The sequence below is a fragment of the Aedes aegypti genome, chromosome 2 (assembly GCF_002204515.2).
Source record: "Aedes aegypti strain LVP_AGWG chromosome 2, AaegL5.0 Primary Assembly, whole genome shotgun sequence".
Classification (NCBI taxonomy): Eukaryota; Metazoa; Arthropoda; class Insecta; order Diptera; family Culicidae; genus Aedes; species Aedes aegypti.
In genome coordinates, this window is record NC_035108.1 from 126014833 (window position 1) to 126039300 (window position 24468).

At 36.5% G+C, this 24468-nt stretch overlaps 1 protein-coding gene across 7 annotated transcripts in view; it reads right to left on the bottom strand.

Annotated features, from left to right (window-relative positions):
• The window catches only part of LOC5564816 (rho-related BTB domain-containing protein 1), a 154700-nt gene that overhangs the window by 38817 nt on the left and 91415 nt on the right, over positions 1-24468 (bottom strand). For all 7 annotated transcript variants that reach the window (XM_021842242.1, XM_021842241.1, XM_021842240.1 and 4 more), the window contains one exon: positions 13351-13707. In XM_021842242.1, coding sequence (XP_021697934.1) covers positions 13351-13530 — 180 coding nt within the window. In that variant the 5' untranslated portion in view covers positions 13531-13707. The remainder of the gene's footprint in view (positions 1-13350; positions 13708-24468) is intronic.

The following is a 24468-nucleotide window of genomic DNA, read 5'->3' on the forward strand; positions in this document are numbered from 1 at the left end:
ATTCAAGTGAGGAAGCAAAGAGTGCCGCCTATCGTGGTCAGTTGTTCCGAATTTGGGGGATCTAGGCAGGAGATCTTGAACTCCATTAGGGGAATCAAGGTTTCCTTCCAAATCGCAAAGAAAGGAGACCGTCGCGTTTTGCCGGAAACTCTTAAAGATCTGAGCTTCTTCTCAAACATCTTGAAGAGAAGAAGCACAAATTTTTTACTTATGACGACAAAACTGAACGTTTGTTCAAAGTTGTCTTGAAAGGTCTCTCAAGTGACTATAAATCACCTGAAGAGATCAAAAATGGAATAAATGATATACTTGGATTTTCCCCAGTCCAAGTAATCATTATGAAAAAGAGAACCCAATCTGGCATTGTTCGGAAAGGGCTTTCTCAAGAATTTTATTTAGTTCACTTTAATAAAAAAGAACTAAATAATATTAAAGCTTTAGAAAAAGCAAAACTTTTGTTTGATATCCGTGTGACATGGGAACACATCCAGGAAATTACCAGAACCCCACTCAGTGCCGTCGGTGCCAAAAGTGGGGTCATGGTACAAAAAATTGTCGCATGGATGCTAAATGCATGATTTGCGGAGGTTCTTCTCACGCCAAAGACGTCTGTCCAGTGAAGGAAGATACCACCAAATTCATATGTTGTAATTGCGGGGCTAACCATAAGTCCAATTTTTGGAATTGTCCTTCACGCAAAAAGGTCATTGAGGCTCGTGCCAGGCAGATGAAGGATAATATCCGTTACGATAACGGTCGTTTCCGGAATTTGCCTGGTAGAGTATCGAACAATGCTCATTTTTCAGTTAACGATCGCTTGATCATGAATCATACCCATCGGGAAGATCATAATCATGCTCATTCACAAACTAATTTTAATCCGTCGGGTAGCCGTTCGAATCTTTCTATTTCGAATGTATCTACCCACGGTAAATCCTTTGCCGATATCGTTGCAGGAAATTCGAACTCCTCCCCTGTTCGATCCGTGGGTACCCATTCTACTTGTTTCAAATCAAATGGAAAAAACCCTACCGCCACAGGTAACTCCGCTTCTTCGTCTACCGGAAATTCCAATGGGAAATCACATGACATGTCTGCCTCTGATTTTAATTTTCTAACTGAACAATTGAATCTTATGATTGATGCAATGTTCAAAGCCACCACTATGACTGAAGCAGTCCAAGTAGGTGTAAAATTTACAAATCAAATTGTTATTGGATTACGTTTTTCTAATGGATCCAAATAATAATTTAAATATTTTAAATTGGAATGCTCGTTCTCTGAATGGTAAAGAGGACGAGCTGTTTAATTTTCTTACGGTTAATAACGTGCATATAGCAGTTATTACCGAAACGTATTTAAAACCTGGATCTAAACTCAAAAGAGATCCTAACTTTTTTGTTTATCGTAATGATCGACTTGATGGGGCATGTGGGGGAGTTGCAATCATCATTCATAGGCGTATAAAACATCAACTGTTTTCATCATTTGAAACTAAAGTTTTTGAAACTTTAGGTGTTTCTGTTGAAACACAGTTTGGTAAATATACTTTCATAGCTGCCTATTTGCCTTTTCAATGCTCTGGGCAGCAAGTTAATTTGCTCCAAACTGACTTGCGTAAATTGACTCGCAATAAGTCAAATTTTTTTGTCATTGGTGACTTTAATGCCAAACATCGGTCATGGAATAATTCTCAAAGTAATTCCAACGGCAGAATTTTATTTGATGAGTGCTCTTCAGGATATTTCTCAATTCAATACCCTGATAGCCCCACATGTTTTTCCTCTTCTAGAAATCCATCTACGATTGATTTGGTCTTAACCGACTCTAGTCATCTTTGTAGCCAACTGATTACTCATGCTGATTTTGATTCTGACCATGTCCCTGTTACATTTCAAATATCCCAAGAAGCGATTCTCAATCCTATCAGCTCCACTTTCAATTATTTACGAGCCGACTGGAATATATATAAAACGTATGTTGACTCCAATCTTGATGTTAACATTTCTTTAGAAACTAAAATTGATATTGACAATGCTCTTGAAACTTTAACAAATTCCATTGTTGAAGCCCGGAGCATTGCAATTCCAAAATGTGAAGTAAAATTTGAATCCGTGATTATAGACGATGATCTTAAACTCTTGATCCGTCTTAAAAACGTGAGGAGAAGGCAATTTCAACGCACTCGCGATCCTGCTATGAAAATTATATGGCAGGATTTGCAGAAAGAAATCAAGAAACGTTTTGCTCAATTAAGAAACAAAAATTTTGAAAATAAAATTTCTTAATTGGACCCTGGCTCTAAGCCCTTTTGGAAATTATCGAAAATCTTGAAAAAACCTCAGAAGCCAATACCGGCATTGAAAGAGGAAAACAAATTATTACTAACTAATTGCGAAAAAGCTCAAAAACTTGCTATGCAGTTTGAAAGTGCGCACAATTTTAATTTAGGACTTACTAGTCCAATTGAAAATGAAGTTACTCAGGAGTTCGAAAATATTCTCAATCAAGAGAACGTTTTCGAAAATGCCTGGGAGACTGATTTGGAAGAAGTGAGAACTATTATTAAAAAATTCAAAAACATGAAAGCTCTTGGCGATGATGGAATTTTCTACATCCTCATCAAGAAACTTCCAGAAAGTAGCTTATCATTTTTAGTTGATATATTTAACAAATGTTTTCAATTAGCATATTTTCCTGACAAATGGAAAAATGCTAAGGTTGTTCCAATTTTAAAACCAGACAAAAATCCTGCAGAAGCTTCTAGCTATCGTCCAATCAGTTTGCTTCCCTCCATCAGTAAACTTTTTGAAAAGGTTATTTTGAACAGAATGATGGCCCACATCAACGAAAATTCAATTTTTGCCAATGAACAGTTCGGATTCCGCCATGGACATTCGACCACTCATCAACTTTTACGTGTAACAAATTTGATCCGTTCCAACAAATCTGAAGGCTATTCTACTGGTCTTGCTCTTCTAGACATAGAAAAAGCATTCGACAGTGTTTGGCATGAAGGTTTGATTGTAAAATTAAAAAACTTTAATTTTCCAACATACATTGTTAGAATAATTCAAAGTTATCTGTCAAATCGTACACTTCAGGTTAATTATCAGAACTCCAGATCTGAAAGACTTCCTGTAAGAGCTGGTGTTCCTCAAGGCAGCATTTTGGGACCAATATTATACAATATTTTCACATCTGACTTACCTGAGCTACCTCAGGGATGTCAAAAATCTTTGTTTGCGGATGACACAGGCCTCTCCGCCAAAGGACGAAGCCTGCGTGTCATCTGTAGTCGATTGCAAAAAAGTTTGGATATTTTTTCTTCATACTTGCAAAAATGGAAGATTTCTCCTAATGCTTCCAAAACTCAACTAATAATATTCCAACATAAACCAAAAGCTCTTTATTTGAAACCTTCAAGTAGACATGTTGTCACGATGAGAGGAGTTCCAATAAATTGGTCAGATGAAGTTAAGTATCTAGGGCTCATGCTAGATAAGAATTTAACTTTCAAAAATCACATTGAGGGCATTCAAGCCAAATGTAACAAATATGTAAAATGTCTCTATCCCCTTATTAATAGAAAATCAAAACTTTGTCTTAAGAACAAGCTGTTGATATTCAAACAAATTTTCAGGCCAGCCATGTTGTATGCTGTACCAATATGGACTAGCTGTTGTAATACCAGGAAGAAAGCTCTGCAGAGAATTCAAAATAAAATTTTGAAAATGATTCTGAGGCTTCCTCCCTGGTATAGTACCAATGAGTTACATAGAATATCCAATGTTGAAACATTGGAACAAATGTCAAATACAATCATTAATAATTTCAGGCAAAAATCGTTACAATCTTCTATTGCCACGATTAATGCGTTATATGTTTAGGTTAAGCTAGGTTAAGTATATTAAAAACATTTTTTTTTCTCTTATAAGCAGGTGAAATCAACTCACCTGTAAAAAAACTGAACTGCTACGGCAAATGAAATGTAATATGTTGTTAACAAAATGTTAATTAAATCTTAAATTTGTTTTACCAAATTAGGATGATAGTGTTGTCAAATAACACAGAACACCTAGATATAAGAAATGAATGTAATGTTTGGAATGATACTAATAAAGAAAAAAAAAAAAAAGGAGTGCCATAGCTGTCGTCTCGTCAACGTAGTACTTTTATGAGCTTTATGTTTATGCTTTCTCTTATACGTAGGTCGTCAGCATCCGTGTCTAGAGCTGCAGGGCACGATAATCTGCTAACAACTTCCATAGAGACAAAGATCTGACACACCTTCGCTCCACGATTTCAGTGTTCCAAAAACAAAGAAAAATCTCAACCGCACACAAGCTGAGTTGAGCTCGGATAATGGTGCAGAATGTACGTAAGAGTACAGGTTCAGGTCTATGCGGATGCACTGGATCCACTTGGCTGCAGTTCTCTTTCCTCTCTTTAACGCCTTTATAACTTCTAGCTAACAACGTTTCAGGTACCATGAAGGAAAACTTTACAAGAATGGAGGACATTGGATGTGCTGAAAGAAGGGGAGCATCGTAAAAGTAATGAATGGAAGGTGCTCCAAAGTGAAAACATGAAAATTCGATTGAGTTCTAAAAATAGATATGGGTGGTACCCTCGGCGGCAGCAAGCTCCAGCTTTCTACCTCTACTTCTAGCAGCTGGCTGGTCGTTCGTTTGGTTCGTTTTTCATCAGGGCAATCAGTGATCGGAGAAAGATGGGGACAAAAGCAGTATATTCCAGTTTATTGACAAGGAAGCACATAAAAATGTTTACTAGAGAAAACCAGCTGAATGTCCCGTTGATCACTAGAAGCAATTATTTTTCTATAGTCATTAATGGCATTCTAAATTATATTTAGACTGCTTTTGCGACCGTTTTTTTTATTTTAGTAAATCATCACAAATTCCCAATAAGACTTTATTCATAAAATAACATCATAACGAAAAACACGTTATTGGAACAATTTATGCTTCCACGAGAGTTTTGCACCGTTCTCACCTAAAACCATAAAACAAAACTTGAAAAGCCATAAAACAAAGCTCGAAAAGTTACCAATTTTTCGCATCGCTATATTTGTATTTATTGGCACAGCTGGTATTGCGTGATGGAGAATAGATGAAAAGCCAAAGATTGCTGCCACGGATCGAAATTTGGACATAACGGAGATGTTCAAAAATCATTCCATATCTCTTACTTATAAGGAATTGAGAAATTCATCTGGATCAAGAATGGCTTGAATCGTTGCACTGCCCATTAGGGCGGTTCAAAATTCAAAAAAGTTTAAAAATCCAATCTCCCACATCATTCTTACCAACCTTACCATAAAATAGTGTTCTGTGAAATATTCAGCATTTTTGGTGGTTATTTGAAGGTGGCCAAAAGACAAAATAGGTTTAAATGGAAATTACTATGGAGAAATTTTGAAAAATGTTCAAAAAAAGTTAGTTCTGGAATGTAAGTTCAAACTTATCATCTCATGGTAAAAACACGTACTTCAAACCATAATAAAAAAAGTTGCTGAAGCGTACAATTCAATCCAACGGATGAGAGAAGAGATATTCATGAAACTGTTTGCTGTTATTTAGCTCCATATGGGATTATATCCCTGCAAACTTCAGCAAAAATCTTACACAAAATTATCTCCCAAAGGATTTGTTTCTTCAGCAACATCCTTCATTAAGGTTTGAACAATGAGTTTTCACTATGAGATGATGAGTTTGTACTCACATTCCAGTACTAACGTGTATGAAACATTAATCCAAATTTCTCCATAGTAATTGCCATATTGGCTACATTGGCTTAGGGTCATCTTTAAATTACCGCCGAAAAAGCTGATAATTTCACAGAACTCCATTTTTATGGCATGGATGGTAAGGAAGCTATGGCAGACTGGATTTTCGAATATTTTGAAATTTTGAACCGCCCTACTGTCCATGTTCGTTTGACCGACGTATGCACCAGCAATATAATTGTTGGGAAGATGCGGTTTTGTATTCCCAGCTACTTTCTTGCATCTGTAAACAATTTGATTAGAATGATATTTAAAAGTTGAGTTGGGAAGATTTTTTGTATCATGTCATACTTTTGTCATCTAAAACACATACATCATTTTATTCGAAGAAACAGTGTGTTTTATGAACGATATAATCGAATGAATTACCTTAGACACCTAGTCACTGTCATAGCGACCTGGTTCATACGCCATTGCTACTCGGATAAGTTGGTGTATGTGATCATGTCAATCCGTTTTCCTCTTAAAACTCAACTATTTTCGAACAAATAAGTGCATTTCACATGTCTAACGAGTTTATCATTAGGTAAAGAATGCATAGCAATGAAAAAAATACATTTTGATCATATTGGCACTTTCGTCGACTATGCAAACATGGTGCGGTGCAGTCTCATGATTATTTTCAGTGGAACTGCTACAAATTATTTATTTTAGAGAAATTTGGGGCAATATCGAGAAATACTAAGCTGGCGCGCGAAATACAGTCAACTTTCGCTCGTTGCACTAAAGCTGTAGGCCATCTAGTGAAAGACTTTCACTAATCGGGCTGGGTTTTGAGCTGTCAATTAATTTAGAACAAAAGAAAATCAGAGGTACCAACATTGACAAAATTCGTTTTATGTCAGAAAGTGACACTTGACTTCGTTTTAGATGGGCTATAGCCCACCTAACGGGAGCCCAATTAAAACGAAGTGCAATTAAACATAGTGCAACGAACGAAATTCGACTGTATAGTGAAAAAAGATGTTTTATGAAAATAGTCACAGCAGAATTACATTTAATTTCGATTGTGTAAAAAAACTTTCCATACATTTTTGCCGCCAAAACCTTATTTTTGCATAAACGTCAAAAAATGGTGTTATTTTTTTGCACGGTTTTTGTAATTTTGAACTGAAAACTTTTTCCGCGCGGTACGCATTTCCCGTGCAAAAACAGAATTAGGTGTAGTGCCAAGTGGTTCGGTAGCTTAGTTAGTAAAGCACTCGTCTAGCATTCAAGAGTCGTGGGGTTCGAATCCCACCTAAGCACGTTGTTTTTTTTTTTTTCATAATTACACCAATAATTTATCCGTCTTTACCACGCGTAATGAGTCTTTATCTTTCTCCCACAACCACAGAGAACTTTCCGAACCATAAATTTGCTAGTGAATTTATCTGCAAAACACTCATTTGAACTTATCAGGAGCACCCACCTAACCGTAAGGTGGATAAAATTACTGATTCTGAATTTAACCATGACAACTGAACGTGCCACAAAAATTAAAAATAAGCTATCAAAATACTAGTTTTAACGGGTTTCATCATCAATAACGCAGTCATGTTTCAAGCGTTTTTTTTTTCTTTCAATTCCTTTACTAACTGAAGTATGCGGTTGACATTTTTACGCATTTTTTCCAAATAGTTTATGGCGAACGAGAATACCATTACAAATCATTATTTATGATTCAGAGTTAATCTTTGGGTCATCGAGCATTTTGCAACAGAGGTATCTGTTGACACCAAACCTCAAGCATCTTCTTTCTTTAGAACAATGCTCGACAGTTTTTGTTCACAGTATGGACTTAATTAATGCGATACAATCGACAAATTTCCATAGAAGCCGCATTGTAATGCAGGCACTAAATAAAGTTCCAGTAGTCGAGTAGTTCGAGTAGTGAAATCGGTATATCTAAAAAAAAAACAGATTATTTCGAAACTTGGTATCTTCAGTAAAGTTGTTCTGAAGGTAGAGCACTATGTGATGGTACTTTATTTAATTCGAATTTTGGGCGCTGGGTGGCGCTAGTGGTCATGAAGCTTAAACTTTTGTTTTGCAGATATCTCAGGAGACGGTGTCTTAGGCAAAGTTGTTGAGTAGCTCAAGAGCTATCATTATTTTAGCCAAGGCCCTAGTGAACATGAATCCTTTGTTTTGCAAATACTCATCTCAGGAATCTGATCATTTTGAAAGATTGCATCTTCTGAATAGTTCAGTAAGTCAAAAGCTATCATTTTCCGAGTAAGTTGTTTCAAAATTTAGTTACCAGGTGGCGCTAGTGAGCATGAAACTTTGTATAGAAATGTTCACGGGCGTCATTTTTCTAAGTGTCAAGATTCTGAAATATCTGCAAAACAATAGGGCACAAAGCAAAGCCATGCTGAAGGTGTCTGGGTTCGATTCCCAGCTCACTAGCGCCACCTGGTAACCAAATTTCGAATTTTATGCTTCATATAGAGACAGTCTTCGAGCTATTGAACAATTCTGCCAAAGACGCTATCTTTCTAAGAGGTCAGGCCCTAAGAAATTTGTAAGACAAAAGTTCAATGCACACCGCCTGATGAAAAAAAAAAATAATGCACACTAGCGCCACCTGCTGGTTGAATTTCCTATCTAAATAACCACCGCACATCAGCTTTTGATCTCCTAAACAACTTTGTCGAAGATACTTTTTCTATGTTTAATCTAGATCGCGAGGAATTTCATGTTGAACATAAAAAACCAAGGGTGTTGGACCAAAGTACAACCAACGATTAGGGAAGGTGTACCAGTTTTCGCCACCCTAAGGAAATAAATTAATCACAAGACCTTTCATTATTGTCAATACTTTGAACGAAAGCTTTCAATCCATGTTCAGCATGAAAAATATAAAAACTGATAGAAAACTTTTTTTGTATTGAAAATAGGAGTGGCGAATACAGGTCGGACTCGATTATCCGGAGACTCGATTATCCGGGGACTCGATTATCCGGGATTCGATTATCCGGAATTTTAGACTCGATTATCCGGAATTTGATTTTAAATGTTCTTGTTTTTCAATTTTTAAGCATAAATCTGAGATAATTTGGTAATGCAGTATACAACATAAATGGTTTAGCAGTTTTGAACGTATTTAAGAACAGGGGGGTAAAAGTAATTTTTGTGTAGGCTGGTCAAAAAACATTTTTTTTCTTGTGAAGACCCCTACTGTTCTTAGAAATAATTTCTGGCAACGCCACCGCATCATATAAATAAAACGACAAAAAAAGATATTATATATGTTCTTTTATCGAAGATTTCAATTTTTTTCTTAGTGATTCGATTATCCGGAGGATTCGATTATCCGGAGTGAAAAAAAAATCGATACTCCGGATAATCGAGTCCGACCTGTACTGGATAACTTGCACCAGTATTCACCACGTTTTTAATTTCGGTTCCTCAATTCACCACCTACGTTGATTTCTTATGGGGGATGGTGAATCAGGAATGCCATAGCGAAACAAGGTGCAAAGGAGCAAAAATGTTAAGGAAAATTATTTTTTCTATTATTTTTTGAGCAAATTTTGTTTCCAATCATCCCCAACCAATGGATTACAACAAAATTGTAGCACAATTATATCAAAATGTGTTTCAAATAAAAAAATTTTGTTCAATTTTTGTTAGAATCACTTTGGGTTGATGGAGGAATTTATAACATAATTAAAACAACATCAGTTATAATCAGGGCTGGGAAAAATTCTGAAATTCACTCTACAGTACCCAAGCAAAACCAATCACAGTCAGCGAAGCCAGTGAAACTCACGCCCATCGCTGATGTAGGCAAAAAGCCTTGAAAATTGCAAAACACTCGTTGCTAAGGGAAACCCAAAATTACTGTAGAAAAATGTTCTATTTCCCACTGCATTTCCCGCATTTAGTGCCTTCAATGACTTAGTGTCATAGAAAATCATGCACCCAACATAGGCTACTTGATGAGATTCACATTTTTGAACTACTGTACTGGGAAGAGCCACGTGATTTTCGCGAAATTCAAATCTGCTACTATTACCATTCCTAGCACTGGTTATAATAACAAAGGCTGTTTAAATGTTGTTTCAATTTAAAACATAATTATACACAATTTGTTATAAAACAAATGAAAGAAATTGCTTTAAGGCAATCTGGGGTGACGAATAACTGGTACATAGCAAATACCGGTACACCTACCTTACTCGTGTAACAAAAATTTACGCGGCAGCCGAAAGGTTAAATAACCTTTACAACTGTAACATAATTTTGGTTCTCGAATAAGAGAAAAATTAAGGTTATTGATATTACGGCTAACCTCACTACAGTCGACTCTCCATAACTCGATATTCAAGGGACCATCGACTTATAGAATTATCGAGTTATAGAACGTACCGAAATAAAAAATCACAAAATCGAAGGAACAAATTTCTGTATTTCTAATACATAAATGATCACCTCTGTAAGAAAGTAATATTATTTTGTTGATTTTACTCTACAAACTATTATTTGAAAACTTTTTTCGAAATGCTCAAAAAATCACATTTTTTGACTGACAATATTTTTTTTTTATTTTCATGTCTTTCAACTTGTATTACAACTTGCAAGTATTTTTTTTTTATCTCCGAACAAGAGTTAGACCACGTTCCCCCAAATAAAAAAGATTTTAAAATAGATATCGAGTTATAGAGAGAAATTTCCCTCTCACGTGGCATCGACTAGTGGAGATATCGAGTTATAGAAATATCGACTTATGGAGAGCACGATGTATGGAAATTTGAAGGGACCGAAAAATCCATCGACTTATAGAGTATATCGAGTTATAGAACATCGAGTTGTGGAGAGTCGACTGTATTTGATTATGACTAACACCACAAATTGATAGAAACAACTGAATTTCAATCGAACTTGTACAACATCCCCAGCAACACTCATGTTATAATTGTGTATTATCAACTGATATATGACCAAAACTAGTCATATATAAGTTGATATTACACAATTATAACATGTGTGTTACTCGGGATTGATGAATTGTTCAAAAAGCTCTAACCGATCAAGTATAAGATAAGATTCCAAGGCATGAATTTTGAGCTGCATCCTGGGCAGGATTCTATCAAAATTTAGGCAGATTCTGGCAAAGGATTCACAATGAATCCAATACATGATTTTCACAGATAATTGAGACAGGATGGTCACAGAAAAGTTTCGTCATAGAATTCTATTGATTGTGGAATTGCATAGCATCCTTGACAAGATTATTATCAAATCCAGGACATAATGTTCACAGAATTCTAGGCAAACTTTCCTCATAATCTTAGATGAGATTCAGTCAGAATTATGAGCATAATTCTTGGAAGTATTTTATCAGATTTCACAGAGGATTTTTGAATAAATCACAGAATATTACGCAGAATTCTCACTTCGGATTTCTGATAGTACTAAGCAAAATCTGGTGGTCCCACAAAATATAGGACAAAATTACTAAAAGAATCCTGGGCTAAATACTGATGAAGTCCTGTGCACAATTTCTACAGAATCAATTTTTACAGAGCATGATCTTCACGGATAATTTTGGTAGTATTATCTCAGAATGATAAGCAGGATTCTTTAGAAACCCTGAGAAGTAATTGTTACAAAAAAATTACTAAACAAACACAAACATTTTTGGAATTACTTGTGTGGCAATTTTTTCCCCGATGTACAATATTGCTCACGATACAAATTGCTAGGCAGGCCTGGTCTACAAAGATAGATCATTGTTCTTCTTTTATGCTGAAGATGGATCTTAGCTATCCTAGCCGTAGCTTAGCCACTACACAAACAAGGCAGGATTTAGCATTTTTCGATTTTCACAAGAAACGAACAGAATTATTGTTGATATCAATCATAAAAAATGATCATCCCTATTTAGCAGGCCCAGATAGCCGTAGCGGTAAACGCGCAGCTATTCAGCAAGACCAAGCTGAGGGTCGTGGGTTCGAATCCCACCGGTCGAGGATCTTTTCGGGTTGGAAATTTTCTCGACTTCCCAGGGTATAGAGTATCTTCGTACCTGCCACACGATATACACATGCAAAAATGGTCATTGGCATAGTAAGCTCTCAGTTAATAACTGTGGAAGTGCTCATAAGAACACTAAGCTGAGATGCAGGCCCTGTCCCAGTGGGGACGTAATGCCGAAAAGAAGAAGAAGAAGATTTATCATCTTAATACAGCACGTAATAGAAGTGCTTCATTCACATTAGACCACCCGAAAGATACTTAGAGCTTGCCGCTTAGTGAGAGAGCAGATCCTGTCATAATAAACGCTGAAGCAAGTTCAACGGTTAAGTACTGAGGAGGGGAAGGGAGAAATCCTGCAAATTTATTTTTGCAATTTCTCATCGTAATAGGCTGTTTTTCATCACGCCAATCTGTCATGAAACGGCCTACTTTCCTGCACTGAAGTATGGAGTGCGGGAATAGTCATTACCTAACTGAAACCAGTGCTGTAATGATTCATTACGCAACGCTTTCTCATTACGCAACTGTTTTGAGTTGCGTAATGAATCATTACCCAACATTTTTTCAGAAATTGTAAAATAAAGGTGAATGCATTCTGATATAATTTCTGATACCCTCAAGTGGTCTTCTACGAAATTGCAAAAAATGTTGTACGTAACTCGTTGCAGAACTCGATTTTTGCAGCACTCGTCGTAATTATCCTACTCGGCAAGCCTCGTAGGATAAATTTACGACTCGTGCTGTAAAAATCATCATTCTGCAACTTGTTCCGTAAACTACTATTTTTCTTGAATGAATCGCTCGTTTGCCAGCGTTCGATGGGAAAAACGATGTGAAAATGATCAAAACAACAACAGCAATCAAGAAGTCCTGCGCGGCGCCCACATGGATGCCCGACGGCGACGGCGGTGTTTTGACGTCACTACAATATGCGATGTGCTATGCATATATAATGCTGTGGCAGCTGTGAAAACGACTAGTAGAACTAATATCGGACGAAGAATATAAATTTTCCACATTCCTGTACCGGGTGGGGGTGGTACTTAAGTACTGTGCCGAAAAATAATTAGTACCTTTTTAAAATTTCCCAGAACATTTGGGTCGATCATTTATGCATAGGGAGCTGGATCCTATTCTTGACACTTTTGATTCAATTTGGCAGTGGTTTTTTTTGAAAGCTACTAAGCTCATGTTTGGTCAAAATATGCGCCTTATTGAAGTGCTTCTTTTTGCAAAGTTTCAAACAATTCGGTCGAGTCTTCAGATCTAGGAACTTAATAGTAACATTGTGACGAAAATTGGTGCAGCACAAGTTCTTGTACACATTTTAGCCTGATTAAGAACCAATAACTCTAAAAGGCAAAAGTTTGTTCTACGAACCAAGCTCTCTCGTTTTACAAACCAAACTCCCTGATTTTACGAACCGATTCAATTTACAAATCCCCGATCTAGTTCGTAATTTCAATTTATAGTGTAATTTCTATTCAATACAGTCCTAGGAGGAAAAAGGGATGCTCTTCATGTTGTCGCCAGCTCGCTCGCCAAACCGTACGTGAATTGCGGGTTATACTTACATCCTTGTATATCCGATATTGGTCAATGGCCCACACGGTTGGCACATGCGTGTTAAGTAACTGCGAAAGTGAAACATGCTTGTTGCAAGCTCGTGCACATATCAGACGCGTTTTGCCAACGGCGGTGTCGCCTACGAGGACACATTTTACCAATTCCTGGTGGGGCTGCTCGTTGTCCATGCTTCCATCAGGCCAGGCAATATCCCTTCGGCACACTGTTCGGCCCTAGACTATGTGCTGTTGGTTTGCCGGATAGTCGTCCTCGGTTCAACCACGGTGTGACGTCGTCTACAGGTTGCAAATTATTAGCACGTCGCTGTAGGGACTCAAGCCGTATTGCCCGTTGATTGGGAGTTCCTAAAATGGAGAGAGATAGAGAAATGTGATAAACACCAATTAGAGAACGAAACAAGTTGGAATCAGCAATTTTCACCGTCAACTGACAATGATCACAAGGGACGCATGCAAGTTCTGTTCTGTCTGAATGTGTGATTCGGATGGTAGCATAAACGGTGGAAGGATGGTAAAACGACAAATAAACTTGTTATGTTTATGGGCAATATGGGAACTCAGATATCGTTTTCAGTCTGTCTCTTTATGACGATTACTACATAATAAGAAGTATCGTTTGTACAACATTCATTATCCGAATCTGAAACACTAATTCTTTTTATTGACACACTGGATCACACACGTGTAGGATAAAGGAGAGAAAGATTAATTATGACACATCAAAAACAAAGTGTAATATCACGTCGATTTCACTGAACATCACTCCCGTCTTGAATATTGTGTAAAAGTACATAGGAATAATAATTGTAATAAAGCACAGCATGTTGATAATCCGCAATTGATCGGAACTGGTAAGAACTGCACAGCGATTCAAACGAATGATGGGGCTTTTCGCATATTCTCGGAGTGCACATTTTAGCAGATCGCATATTATTGATTAATAACGGCACCGGCCAAGTCCTCAAAGTCAGTAGGGTTGGGAAGGAATGTTAGTGTGTAGTGATTGTTGCTTCTAGAAGCCGAGAAAACCTCTGCATCTCCACAATCATCACGGGAAGGGTCAAAAATTTTGGGAGTCACCCGCGGTCGGTGATATGACCCATGGATAAGAAGAAAAGAACGATTCTTACTCAAATCTAGTTTTTTATTTTATCTCGCGATGAAATGATATTGGTATGAGATTAAAAAAAGTACGTCAACCTCCATAATGTCAAACTATTCAATGGTAAGTGAATAATAATTGTATTAAATATGCATGTAAGCTACGACAATGCAATGGCGCCGGCAAAGTCCTTACAGTTAGTTGGAATGGGGAAGGAATGTTAGTGTGTAACTATTGTTGCTTCTACCCGACCAGATGGAAGAAACAAAATTATTACAGAATGTGTTCCCCTGATATGATTTTTTTATAACACCATTTGTTATAAAGCATGCACCGTTAGTAGTTACAATAACAAAAATTCTAACAACTAAACTAAAATATAGGAAACCACCCTGTTATAATTATAACAACATTATTACAGAATGTGTTGCAAGGATGTTACAAAATAACAAAATTATTGCTAACTATGTTACTGTTTATGACACCGGATTTTATTTACAACAAACTTATGAATGCGATGTCAAAAATATAACAAATGTTGTTATAAATGTGTTACTCAAAATATAACAAGTTGAGAACAAAGCCATCTTGATAACAAAATTATATCAATTTCTGTTATTTATAACTGCTGCTGTTAGGAATGTGTTATGACCTTGTTATGTGGTTCTGGTCGGGTAGAGACTGAGAATACCTCTGCATCTCCACAATATCAACGGGAAGAATGTTAATCAATGAGGAAGAAACAAGATTCGGGAGTCTCCTCTGATCTGTGACGCGATCCATGGATAAGGAGGAAAAATACGATTCAGACTTAAAACCTGAGAGGGAGGCACAGATACTACATACAAAATATGTACCAACGTTTTTTCAAACTGCAACTCCAGCTCACCAACGACAATCAAGGCAGGCTTGAAGAAAATCGCTAGTTTTCATTTAATGTGTACCTTTGATCTTTCCAGACCAATATGGAAAAAGGGCCACGGTATTGTATGCATTTGATTTGCATTTTTATTGGAAAAGAGTAAATGATTTATGTTTAAATGCCTTATAACACAGCGTAACAAAAATGACACTTTTGCGTGTCTCAAGGATCAAATTATGTGTCTCGAGTAGATTTGGGGTTGCTGAATCTGATGTCGTATTCAGAAATGTTCCAGCACGTCACAATTTTTGGCTACAGGTCGCCAAAGTTGTATAGAACACTGATTTTATTGATGTTAACATAAAATTTAAACTATAATTTATCAATATTTTTTGTGATCTAATCCACTAAGCATGCTGTTTGGCACTTAAACTTTCATTTTGGATTAAATTTGGCTGAAATTGCGCGATTAAATTTAGTTTAACTGATTTTTTCGACATGTTTGTTGCCTCCATACAAAATTCTTCGTTTCTCTTATATGGGAAAATACAATATTTTTTCAAACCATCAAAAAATAACTTTTCCGCATCTTAAGTATTGTAAACTTTGCCAATAAGTATTGTTATATACATAAAGTTTGAATTCTGTGGCAAATTCGGAAAATAAATAGCCTTGGATGCCTTGGATGTGCAGAAAATGGTTTTCAATCGATTGTTGTCAATTTTGATGAAATGCAAAAATATGTTTTGATCAATTACGCGCTTTTATCATGTTTGTCCATTGTTGAGGATCTGGGCTTGCAGTGATAATTCGTGACAGCACAATCACAGCTCAACTTGACGTGCATTAGTTTTGTATCGGTTTCTCCTTCTCAGTTTAAAACTAGTTTTGCATTTTGTCTCGTGGTGAAAAGATACTGGTAGAAGATTGAAAGAACTATACGAATGTCATATTAAACCTTAGTAAGGACCATGGGTCTTCTTCGACCCATTTCAAAATTCAATTAATGTAACTTTTGAGTGGAATAACCTAGCAATTTTCTGATAATTATTTTTTCGTGGGAAATTTTATTTTGAATGAAAATACAAATTATGACTTAGGGTCGTTTTTGACCGAAAAATTCAAACAGCTCGCAAAAATCAGTGTGTTGACCGTATTTAGTTCTGTTGGGCTTAAATGAAAGGCACACATGTCTAGTTTCAGAAACCCTCCCGGAGATCCGAATTTGGTCATTGTGGCCACCGGAAACCTGCTACATCTGAGAAAAGTCCCTTTAGAGACCCTTACTTTGACATCCTGTAGTTTCGCAATTAAACAAGTTAACTGACCCGTCCTAATATCGTTGAGAAGGTATTCACATGGACTGTGAATAGAGATTCTCAAATCACTTACTTATTCATACCCGGTTCCGGAAACCCGGAACATCCGAAAGGTCAGTTTCCATCGCAGTTTTGTATATACATATAATTCACTTCGGGACTATTCGATTGATGGTTATTTTGGCAAAAAATTTCTCTGTAATAAGGCACCAATTACCGGCGTACATCCCCTGAAAATGTTGGTCCAGTATGGTCCATGCGGAATCGATTCCTGGAGTCCCGGAAGGTGGCCAAACTGGACAATTAGATGAAATGACTCAGATTTATGCCCCAACACCAAATGAATTGTGTCCAATTCTTTACGATATTTTATGTTTGGATGTATTTTGACAAAAAGATGAATTGATGGTTATTCTGATTCTTTCGGAGTACCAGAAAGGCCACCGGGAAACTCGTAATATGGGACCACTAAGTTTTAGCACCAAAACTAGCCATTGGACGGCTCAATCTTTATGATTTTATAGATGAATGATCACTTCATTTTTTCTGGACCACCGCAATAACCCAGGCATGACATCTGTATTGTGGGACATTTCACTTTTTGTACCAAAACTAGGTATGCGACGGCTCAATCTTCATGATTTTGAATACTTGTCACTCTTCTAGTTCAGTTATAGATGAATTACTGCTCTGGCTCATTGTGACCACCGGAATAACCTAGGGGGCCTTCCTTAGCCGAGTATGATTTTTTTTCAATTCACTTAAGATACACTTAACACATTTTTGTTAAAGTTAATGCTAGATGAAAAAAAAATAATTTTAAGTACCATCTAACCCAGGGTTTCCCAACCGGTAGTCCACTTCCCAATCAAATAGTTTTAAACTACAAATTATTTTGTTTTTGAATTAAATGCACAAATAATAATTGTGAGCCTCATTTTATTGGAATTAGAATTGGGATTGGAAAATGAAATTAATATCTTTCTTAGATTTCCAAGAGAAAGTTCTAAACATCGGCAGCTAGATATATATTAGCCGACATTACGTGTAATAGTTGTAGGACTTGAAACCGTCAAATCGGTCCTAGAGGTATCCACCGGAGATTCCTGGCATATTTCAAGCTTAGTCTTTTGCAAATTTTAGCAAAATTCCTTAGAAGTTTCGTGGCAAACTTTTAGCGGATTAAAAAAGTTGGAAATTTTTCACTGTTTCATTATCAACTCTACCAGCAGGATTTTTTATACGGACTTAAACTGGTTTCTGTACCAGTGATATTTAAACAAAATCTAATGATGGATAGCTTAGATTGTTCCTGGCAAAATTCAACCCTATTTTTCCAACGACCGTAAGTTGGCTCCTTAAACCTCATTAGCAAGCTTCTCAAAATATTTAAAACAGCTTCCAGAACTTGGTGGGCACCTAAACGATCTTTGGAAGAAATCATGGCGAGAACTCGCGGATTTTAATGAAATCATAAGGGATACCTAAGGAATCTTACAAATCTAGTGAACATTTTTAGTGATGATCCTTCAAGAAATCTGCATCAAGATTTTTTATTAGATGTTAGTTACCTTTCAGGAACCTTCATATCTGACTCTTGGAATGATAATTGGTACACTCGTAGCTAGATTCTCAGGGGGAGGGATGTTTCGCATAAACACGTTTCGTATAATTTTATGAGTTTCGCATAATGAACGTTTAGCATAAAGATAATTGTATGCCTTCTTTAAAATGCTACCTGTTCTAATATAAAATCCCTTTATGCCAAACGTTTTTTTTTTTTGCGGAAGGTCCTTATGCGAAGCGTTTTTATTCGAAATGGGTCACCTACGATTTCCAGTGGTCTTAATAAACTTTAGAACCAAAGTAGAACTCTTACATCATCTGTAGTGGATTACAGGCCTGCTTTTTGGGAGTACCTGTTAAAAATATATGTTGATTCAATATAAGATCTTCCCATAAACTTCGATTTCAAGCACATCAATTTTTAGGGGTCCGCACCATAATTGAAGAACTTTAAAGGAAGTCGCCACTTTTAAAAGGTTGAGAACCACTGATATAACCGATGCAAATCTCGATGTGCTAATGGCGCCGCCAACCGAAGTTCTACGTGATTTAAAAACAACGTATAAGTTGCAGCTGGCGTTCAATGAAAGGGAAAAATAAGGACGTCATGGGGAAAAACTGTGATAGTATTGAATCCAATATCCAAACTATAAATCAATCACAGCATGGTAGCAAGGCACAAGTATACAACACAGCTTACTATTTAGTTTTCTCGACTTATTGCAAGGCGTTCTATTGTAGGTCAATAAGCCATGAAAATAACATGTGTTGCACAGTCGGTTGGAGTTAAAGAATAGATTAGAAAATTCAAACAAACTACTTAAGCTTCATAACGGAACGTGATGTAAGGTGCCATATGAAAAAAGTTTCCAATATAGTATACTGAACAGCTACGAGAGTATGTTCAAAGATAGTTCATCATAACTGCAATAATTCACAGAAAAGTTATTCACCCTGAGCAGTTCATCCCTCGCATCATCGTATTATACAACGCAAGCCTAGACTCAACCATATAATTACTGAAATGATGTAATTGAGACAAACAAATACTCAAGCAAGTACCCGATTGCAAAGCAAACACAATTTGAAATTTTAAATATAATCACACATTAGAGCTATATCTGTAATTAGGCGCCGTACAAAAATTACAAAAAGTTTAAGGTGGTGGGACAGGGTATGCTAGAACGTTGTCATACAGAAGGTCAAACTATTCCATACAAAAAACGTAACGAAAAGGAGGAAGGAGGTTAACAATGTGAAATTTAAGTGTAGTAAATGGATGCACTTAAAATTTTGTTGGACTTTTTACTCTTATAGCGTGGCATTTTTTATGCGTTAATCCTTATATTTGTGTAAAAGGCTTAATTTCAAAGTCACACTCGATAAGCTACCCATGCACAAATTAAGTGATTTGATTGAAATTTGAACCCGCTCGGGATGTCATCATTTGTGTGAGGTGGTTGACGGGAGTTGTTGCGGTTTCCTATGCCCATCAAAAACGCAAAAGTTCATCCATGCAAAACCGCACGTAATCGAAGCGTTTGTCATTCGAGACTCCCGGAGAAACAGTGACACAGCTAGCAGCATGTCATAAATCACGTTCGCAAGTTCGCGAACCTTTATTATGATTGATGTATGACGTTTGAGTAATACTTCTAAAACTACAGCGTACATACACAATTATTTCTAATTACACAGCTTGAAATTTCGTGCCAAAAAGTGCTCAAAATTGAAATCGAAAATTCCATCACCCAAGTGTGACCCATCGCGATTGTATTCCAACGATTAGCATCATCTTCGTTTTCGGATTTTTTAATAGACGACAATTTTACCACTCGACGAGCGATCAATTAACAGTAGGTGCAGAATATAGGCGCGCGGAAGTGGTGGTGACCGTTGAACAGACGAATTGTGGAACCGGTCAGTGGTAGCTCGTGCAGAAATGAAGATGCAAGCTCGGCCAGCAATAAAACTTGATCGCCAAATGTTTACAGATGTTTTATGATCAATCCATCGAAATAGTTTGTTTTTGTACCGGCATTTTATCCAGAATGAGTCGGGGCCTTCCTTAACCGAGAGGCTAGAGTCCGCGGCTACAAAGCAAAGCCATTCTGAAGGTGTCTGGGTTCGATTCCCGGTCGGTCCAGGATCATTTCGTAAAAGAATTTTTCCTTGCTTTCCCTGGACATATAGCGTATTATCGGCAAGTACGATGTACGAATGTGAAAATAGCGACCTTTGCAAAGAGAACTCTCAGTTAATAACTGTGGAAGTGCTTATAAGAACACAGCTGAGAACTATTAGGCTCTGTCCCAGTGAGGACGTAATGCCAAAATAGATGTTTAGAGCAAAGTTTCATGATAGTGGCTATTTTTTTTTTGTATTTTTTTCTAAGTGCAACTTTTTGTTGATTTTTAAAATGTTGTTTTTATGAAATATAAATTTCGATGATAAAATATGAATCATAAACCACAATGTTAATATTTTTATCTTCTCTTGAAGCGTACAGCTTAAAAAAATAATAGTAAACAAAGCTATTAGCATTAGTCAATCGCGATCCTCCCATCAAGGACAATAATCCAATTGTTAGAAATATGATTCACTACCGAACTACCGAAAAACTGAACATTACATTTACTTTGCAATTGGATCAAATGGACAAATTGATGTGAAATTTGCGAAAAAGTTACACGTCTTCTCGATGAGAAACGAACAATTTGTAATTTAATCCAGTTACAAAGTATATGTAATGTTTGGTTTTTACTTAGATGTTAAATGTTTCTATTAAACTGGAATTACTCGAAAATGGTCACCTCTAGAAAATTAGTCATGATTATCATGATGGTAATTTCAAGATGCAGTCATCGAACATTTTTTTCAAATTTTCAAAACCGACCAAAGAATTGGGCTGAGCTTGAGCTTGATTGGCCACCCGTGGTTGCTACTGCAGTATCACCAGATCAGCAACATTTGAACCAGGAATTAACCAGATGAATGCTTCGAACTAACGGACAGCCTCAGTGTATAAGCGCTGGTTGATCTTCTTTTTAAGCAACAATGGCGCCTGTCACGTCAGAATGCAGACCAATGAGGGGAAGAGGGAGGAATTGATGTTGCATTTAAAGCTGATCCACAGTAGACCGGATATACTCCTACATCCACGCTAATTCATACGGGAAGGTATAGGGGTAAGGTAATTTTATGGCAGAGAGGTTTGTTTCATGGTTAGCAGACTGCTTATATATCAGGCGTAAGGACGTAAGGCGTGCTATAATGAGGGAAGATTGGAAGCGTGGCACATTTTGCATAAAGACGTTTCGCGTAAGGTCGTGTGGCATAAAGAACATTTGGCATAATGGAAATTATAAGCCTTCTTTAAAATTATACCTGTTCTTATATGGAACAACTTTATGCGAAACGTCCATTTTGCCAAACGTCCGTATGCGAAACGTCCTTATGCGAAACGTCTTTATGCGAAATGGGTCACCCCCTAGAAAAACGGTTTCTTGTCCGTATCTGTTTCTACCAGTTGCTATGAACGAGTAAATCAAGTGTGATAGATTAAGAGTGGAAGATAGAAGCAACTTAAAGATATATCTGACCTTATGAAGCAGAAGCAATGGACATTAGACCACCAGCCTCGTCATTGAGAACCGACCAAAAGTAGTAATAAAAAAACTTTTCTATTAAAATATATCTCCATCCTAAAATTTTGCCTATTTTCTATCAATATTATATGATTACAATAAAAAAAAAACATTTAAAGTGGGATTTTTGTGTTTTTTATTTTTTTTTACGGAATAATTTTCAGTGTGTGTTTTTTACGTAGCTCAAACAGCTCCCTGCAACTTCTTCATACACGGGTTTTCTCTTAAATTCACAGTTTCGGAGCTACAATGTTTCAAATCTTTACTCTTTAGAAACTACTTTTGAGCTAAAAAGATTAGGAACTACTCTTTTAGTTTAACCCCTCTACCGGCAGCTTCATTTTTAACCGGTAAAAAAATATGCAAATCGCGATAACTTTTTTGTTTCTTGTTATTTTTGCACCATTTTATCACAAGATCTCAAAAAACTCTTCTAGTTTTCGAATATGTGTCGATATTGATAATTGGTCATCTGGATCCGAAGATATTCCAAAATTCCTTAGGGGACCGACGCGTAGCCATAACCCACGTAAATATATCAGGCTACAGAATTTTTATTCGGATACTCACTCCTCGAAATGATACATAATGGCCGTCAAAGACATTTTATATGGAAAATGTCGGTCCCCCAAGGAACATCGGAATATTTTCAAAACCAGATCATCAATGATTAATATCGACACGGCTTCTTAAACTAGAAGAGTTTATTGAGATCTTGTGAAAAAATGGTGCAAAAATATTGAGAAACAAAAAAGTTATTGCGATTTGAATATTTTTTAGCGGTAAAAAATGAAGCTGCCGGTAGAGGGGTTAAAAGAGAAATAACTCTTGAGAAGAAAGGAACTACTCTTGAGTTAAAACTTTTTTAGAAACTACTCTTGAGATAAAAAGATCGGTTTATCTATGAAAAAACTAAGGATTCTAAAACAATCCTTCAGAGTTTGCCAATAAATTCTTCCCCCTTTCCCATGAAGTTTCTCCAAGAATTTTACACTTATTTTAGGTATGGTAAAATTAGTATTTTCATAGATAAACCGATCTTTTTAACTAAAAAGTAGTTTCTAAAAAACTCTTGAAACATCTCCTGCAGAATCTACTGCAGAATCCGTGGGGAAAATTCTGCAGGAACCTGTTGAAATGACTTGCCGAATTACTATAAAATTGGAGTGAACTCTTGAACAAACTTGATTTACTGAAAAGGCACTTATTCTTCTTCTTTTTTTCTGGCATTAACTCCCAACTCTTGAACGTACTGTGATTTACTGGAAAGCCACTTATTATTCTTTTTTTTTTCACTTGCAAACGTCCGAACTGGAACAGAGTTTGCTTCTCAGTTAAATTTTCTCTTATGAGCACTTCTTAACGAATGTGAAAAACACGCAGGAGTAACAATTGGAGAAATAAATAAAAAATCTCTTCAACAAATATCTAGAGGCATTTCTGGAGAAAATCTTGCTAGGATTTTCCTGAAGGTCTTAGTGGAGGAATCTTGTGAAAGAATCCCTGAAATTATCGTAAGGAATTCACGTAGGAACATTTAGAGCCTGTAAACAGTATACTCTACAAGGATTCTTCCAAGAGTTCTTGCAGAAATTTTCTTTTGGTTATTCCATTTCTTTTTTATGTTTGGTATATTATTACAATCATATATTATTATTTTGCAATACACAACACATTTCAATTTACCTTGTCAAAGTGATAATTTACTAAGATAAGTAATTACCAACACATGGATTAGGTAATAGATGAATGATGTGTCGTATGAAACGCATAATTTACCAGGATGCAAATACTATATTTCAAAAGAAATTGAAACACCCGTATAAAAATTGTTGGTTTTCTTTGGAAAATAGCATCACAACTATATAGCAAAAGCTCTTAAATTTTACAACTCTCATAATTAAAACGACAAATATCATCTTCAACATTTCTTATTATTTTTAGGTTGCAGTTGAAAAATGACAGATTTGGCAAAGAAAGCTCTCAGTTCAAGCTGAGAAACATTTTCTATTCTAGTAGGGTCGTAATGCTAAGAGGAAGATATTCAAAACTAGGTAGTTTGATTTGAAAAAAAACAAAATTTGCACTTCAAACATTACAAAATCGTTCTTTTTTCTAATAACTTTCTCGAACTTTATCAGGATCAGGAAATCAAAACGTTATCTTGGATAAATTCCGATAGATAGTTGTTTATTGACTTCAAGGCGGCGTACAATTCAGTGAAAAGAAATGTGCTGTAACAGATAATGTCTGAACATGGTTTTCTGGCGAAACTAATTAGGCTGATACGTGCAACGCTGGATGGTACGAAATTAAGTATTTAGATTGCAGACGAGGTCAACCTCGTTCGTAACGTTAGACGGATTGAAGCAGGGAGACGTACTTTAGAATTCACTGTTCAACATTGCATTCAAGGGTGCTATTAGAAAATCTAGTGTGCAGAGAAACGGCACTGTCATCACACGGTTACACATGCTCCTTGGCTTTGCGGATGATATCGACCTTATTGGAATCGAACGCAGGTCAGTACCTGAGACCTTCGTGCATTTGGAGAGGAAGACAGCGAGGATAGGCCTGACCATTAATTCCACCAAAACGATGTACAGTTGC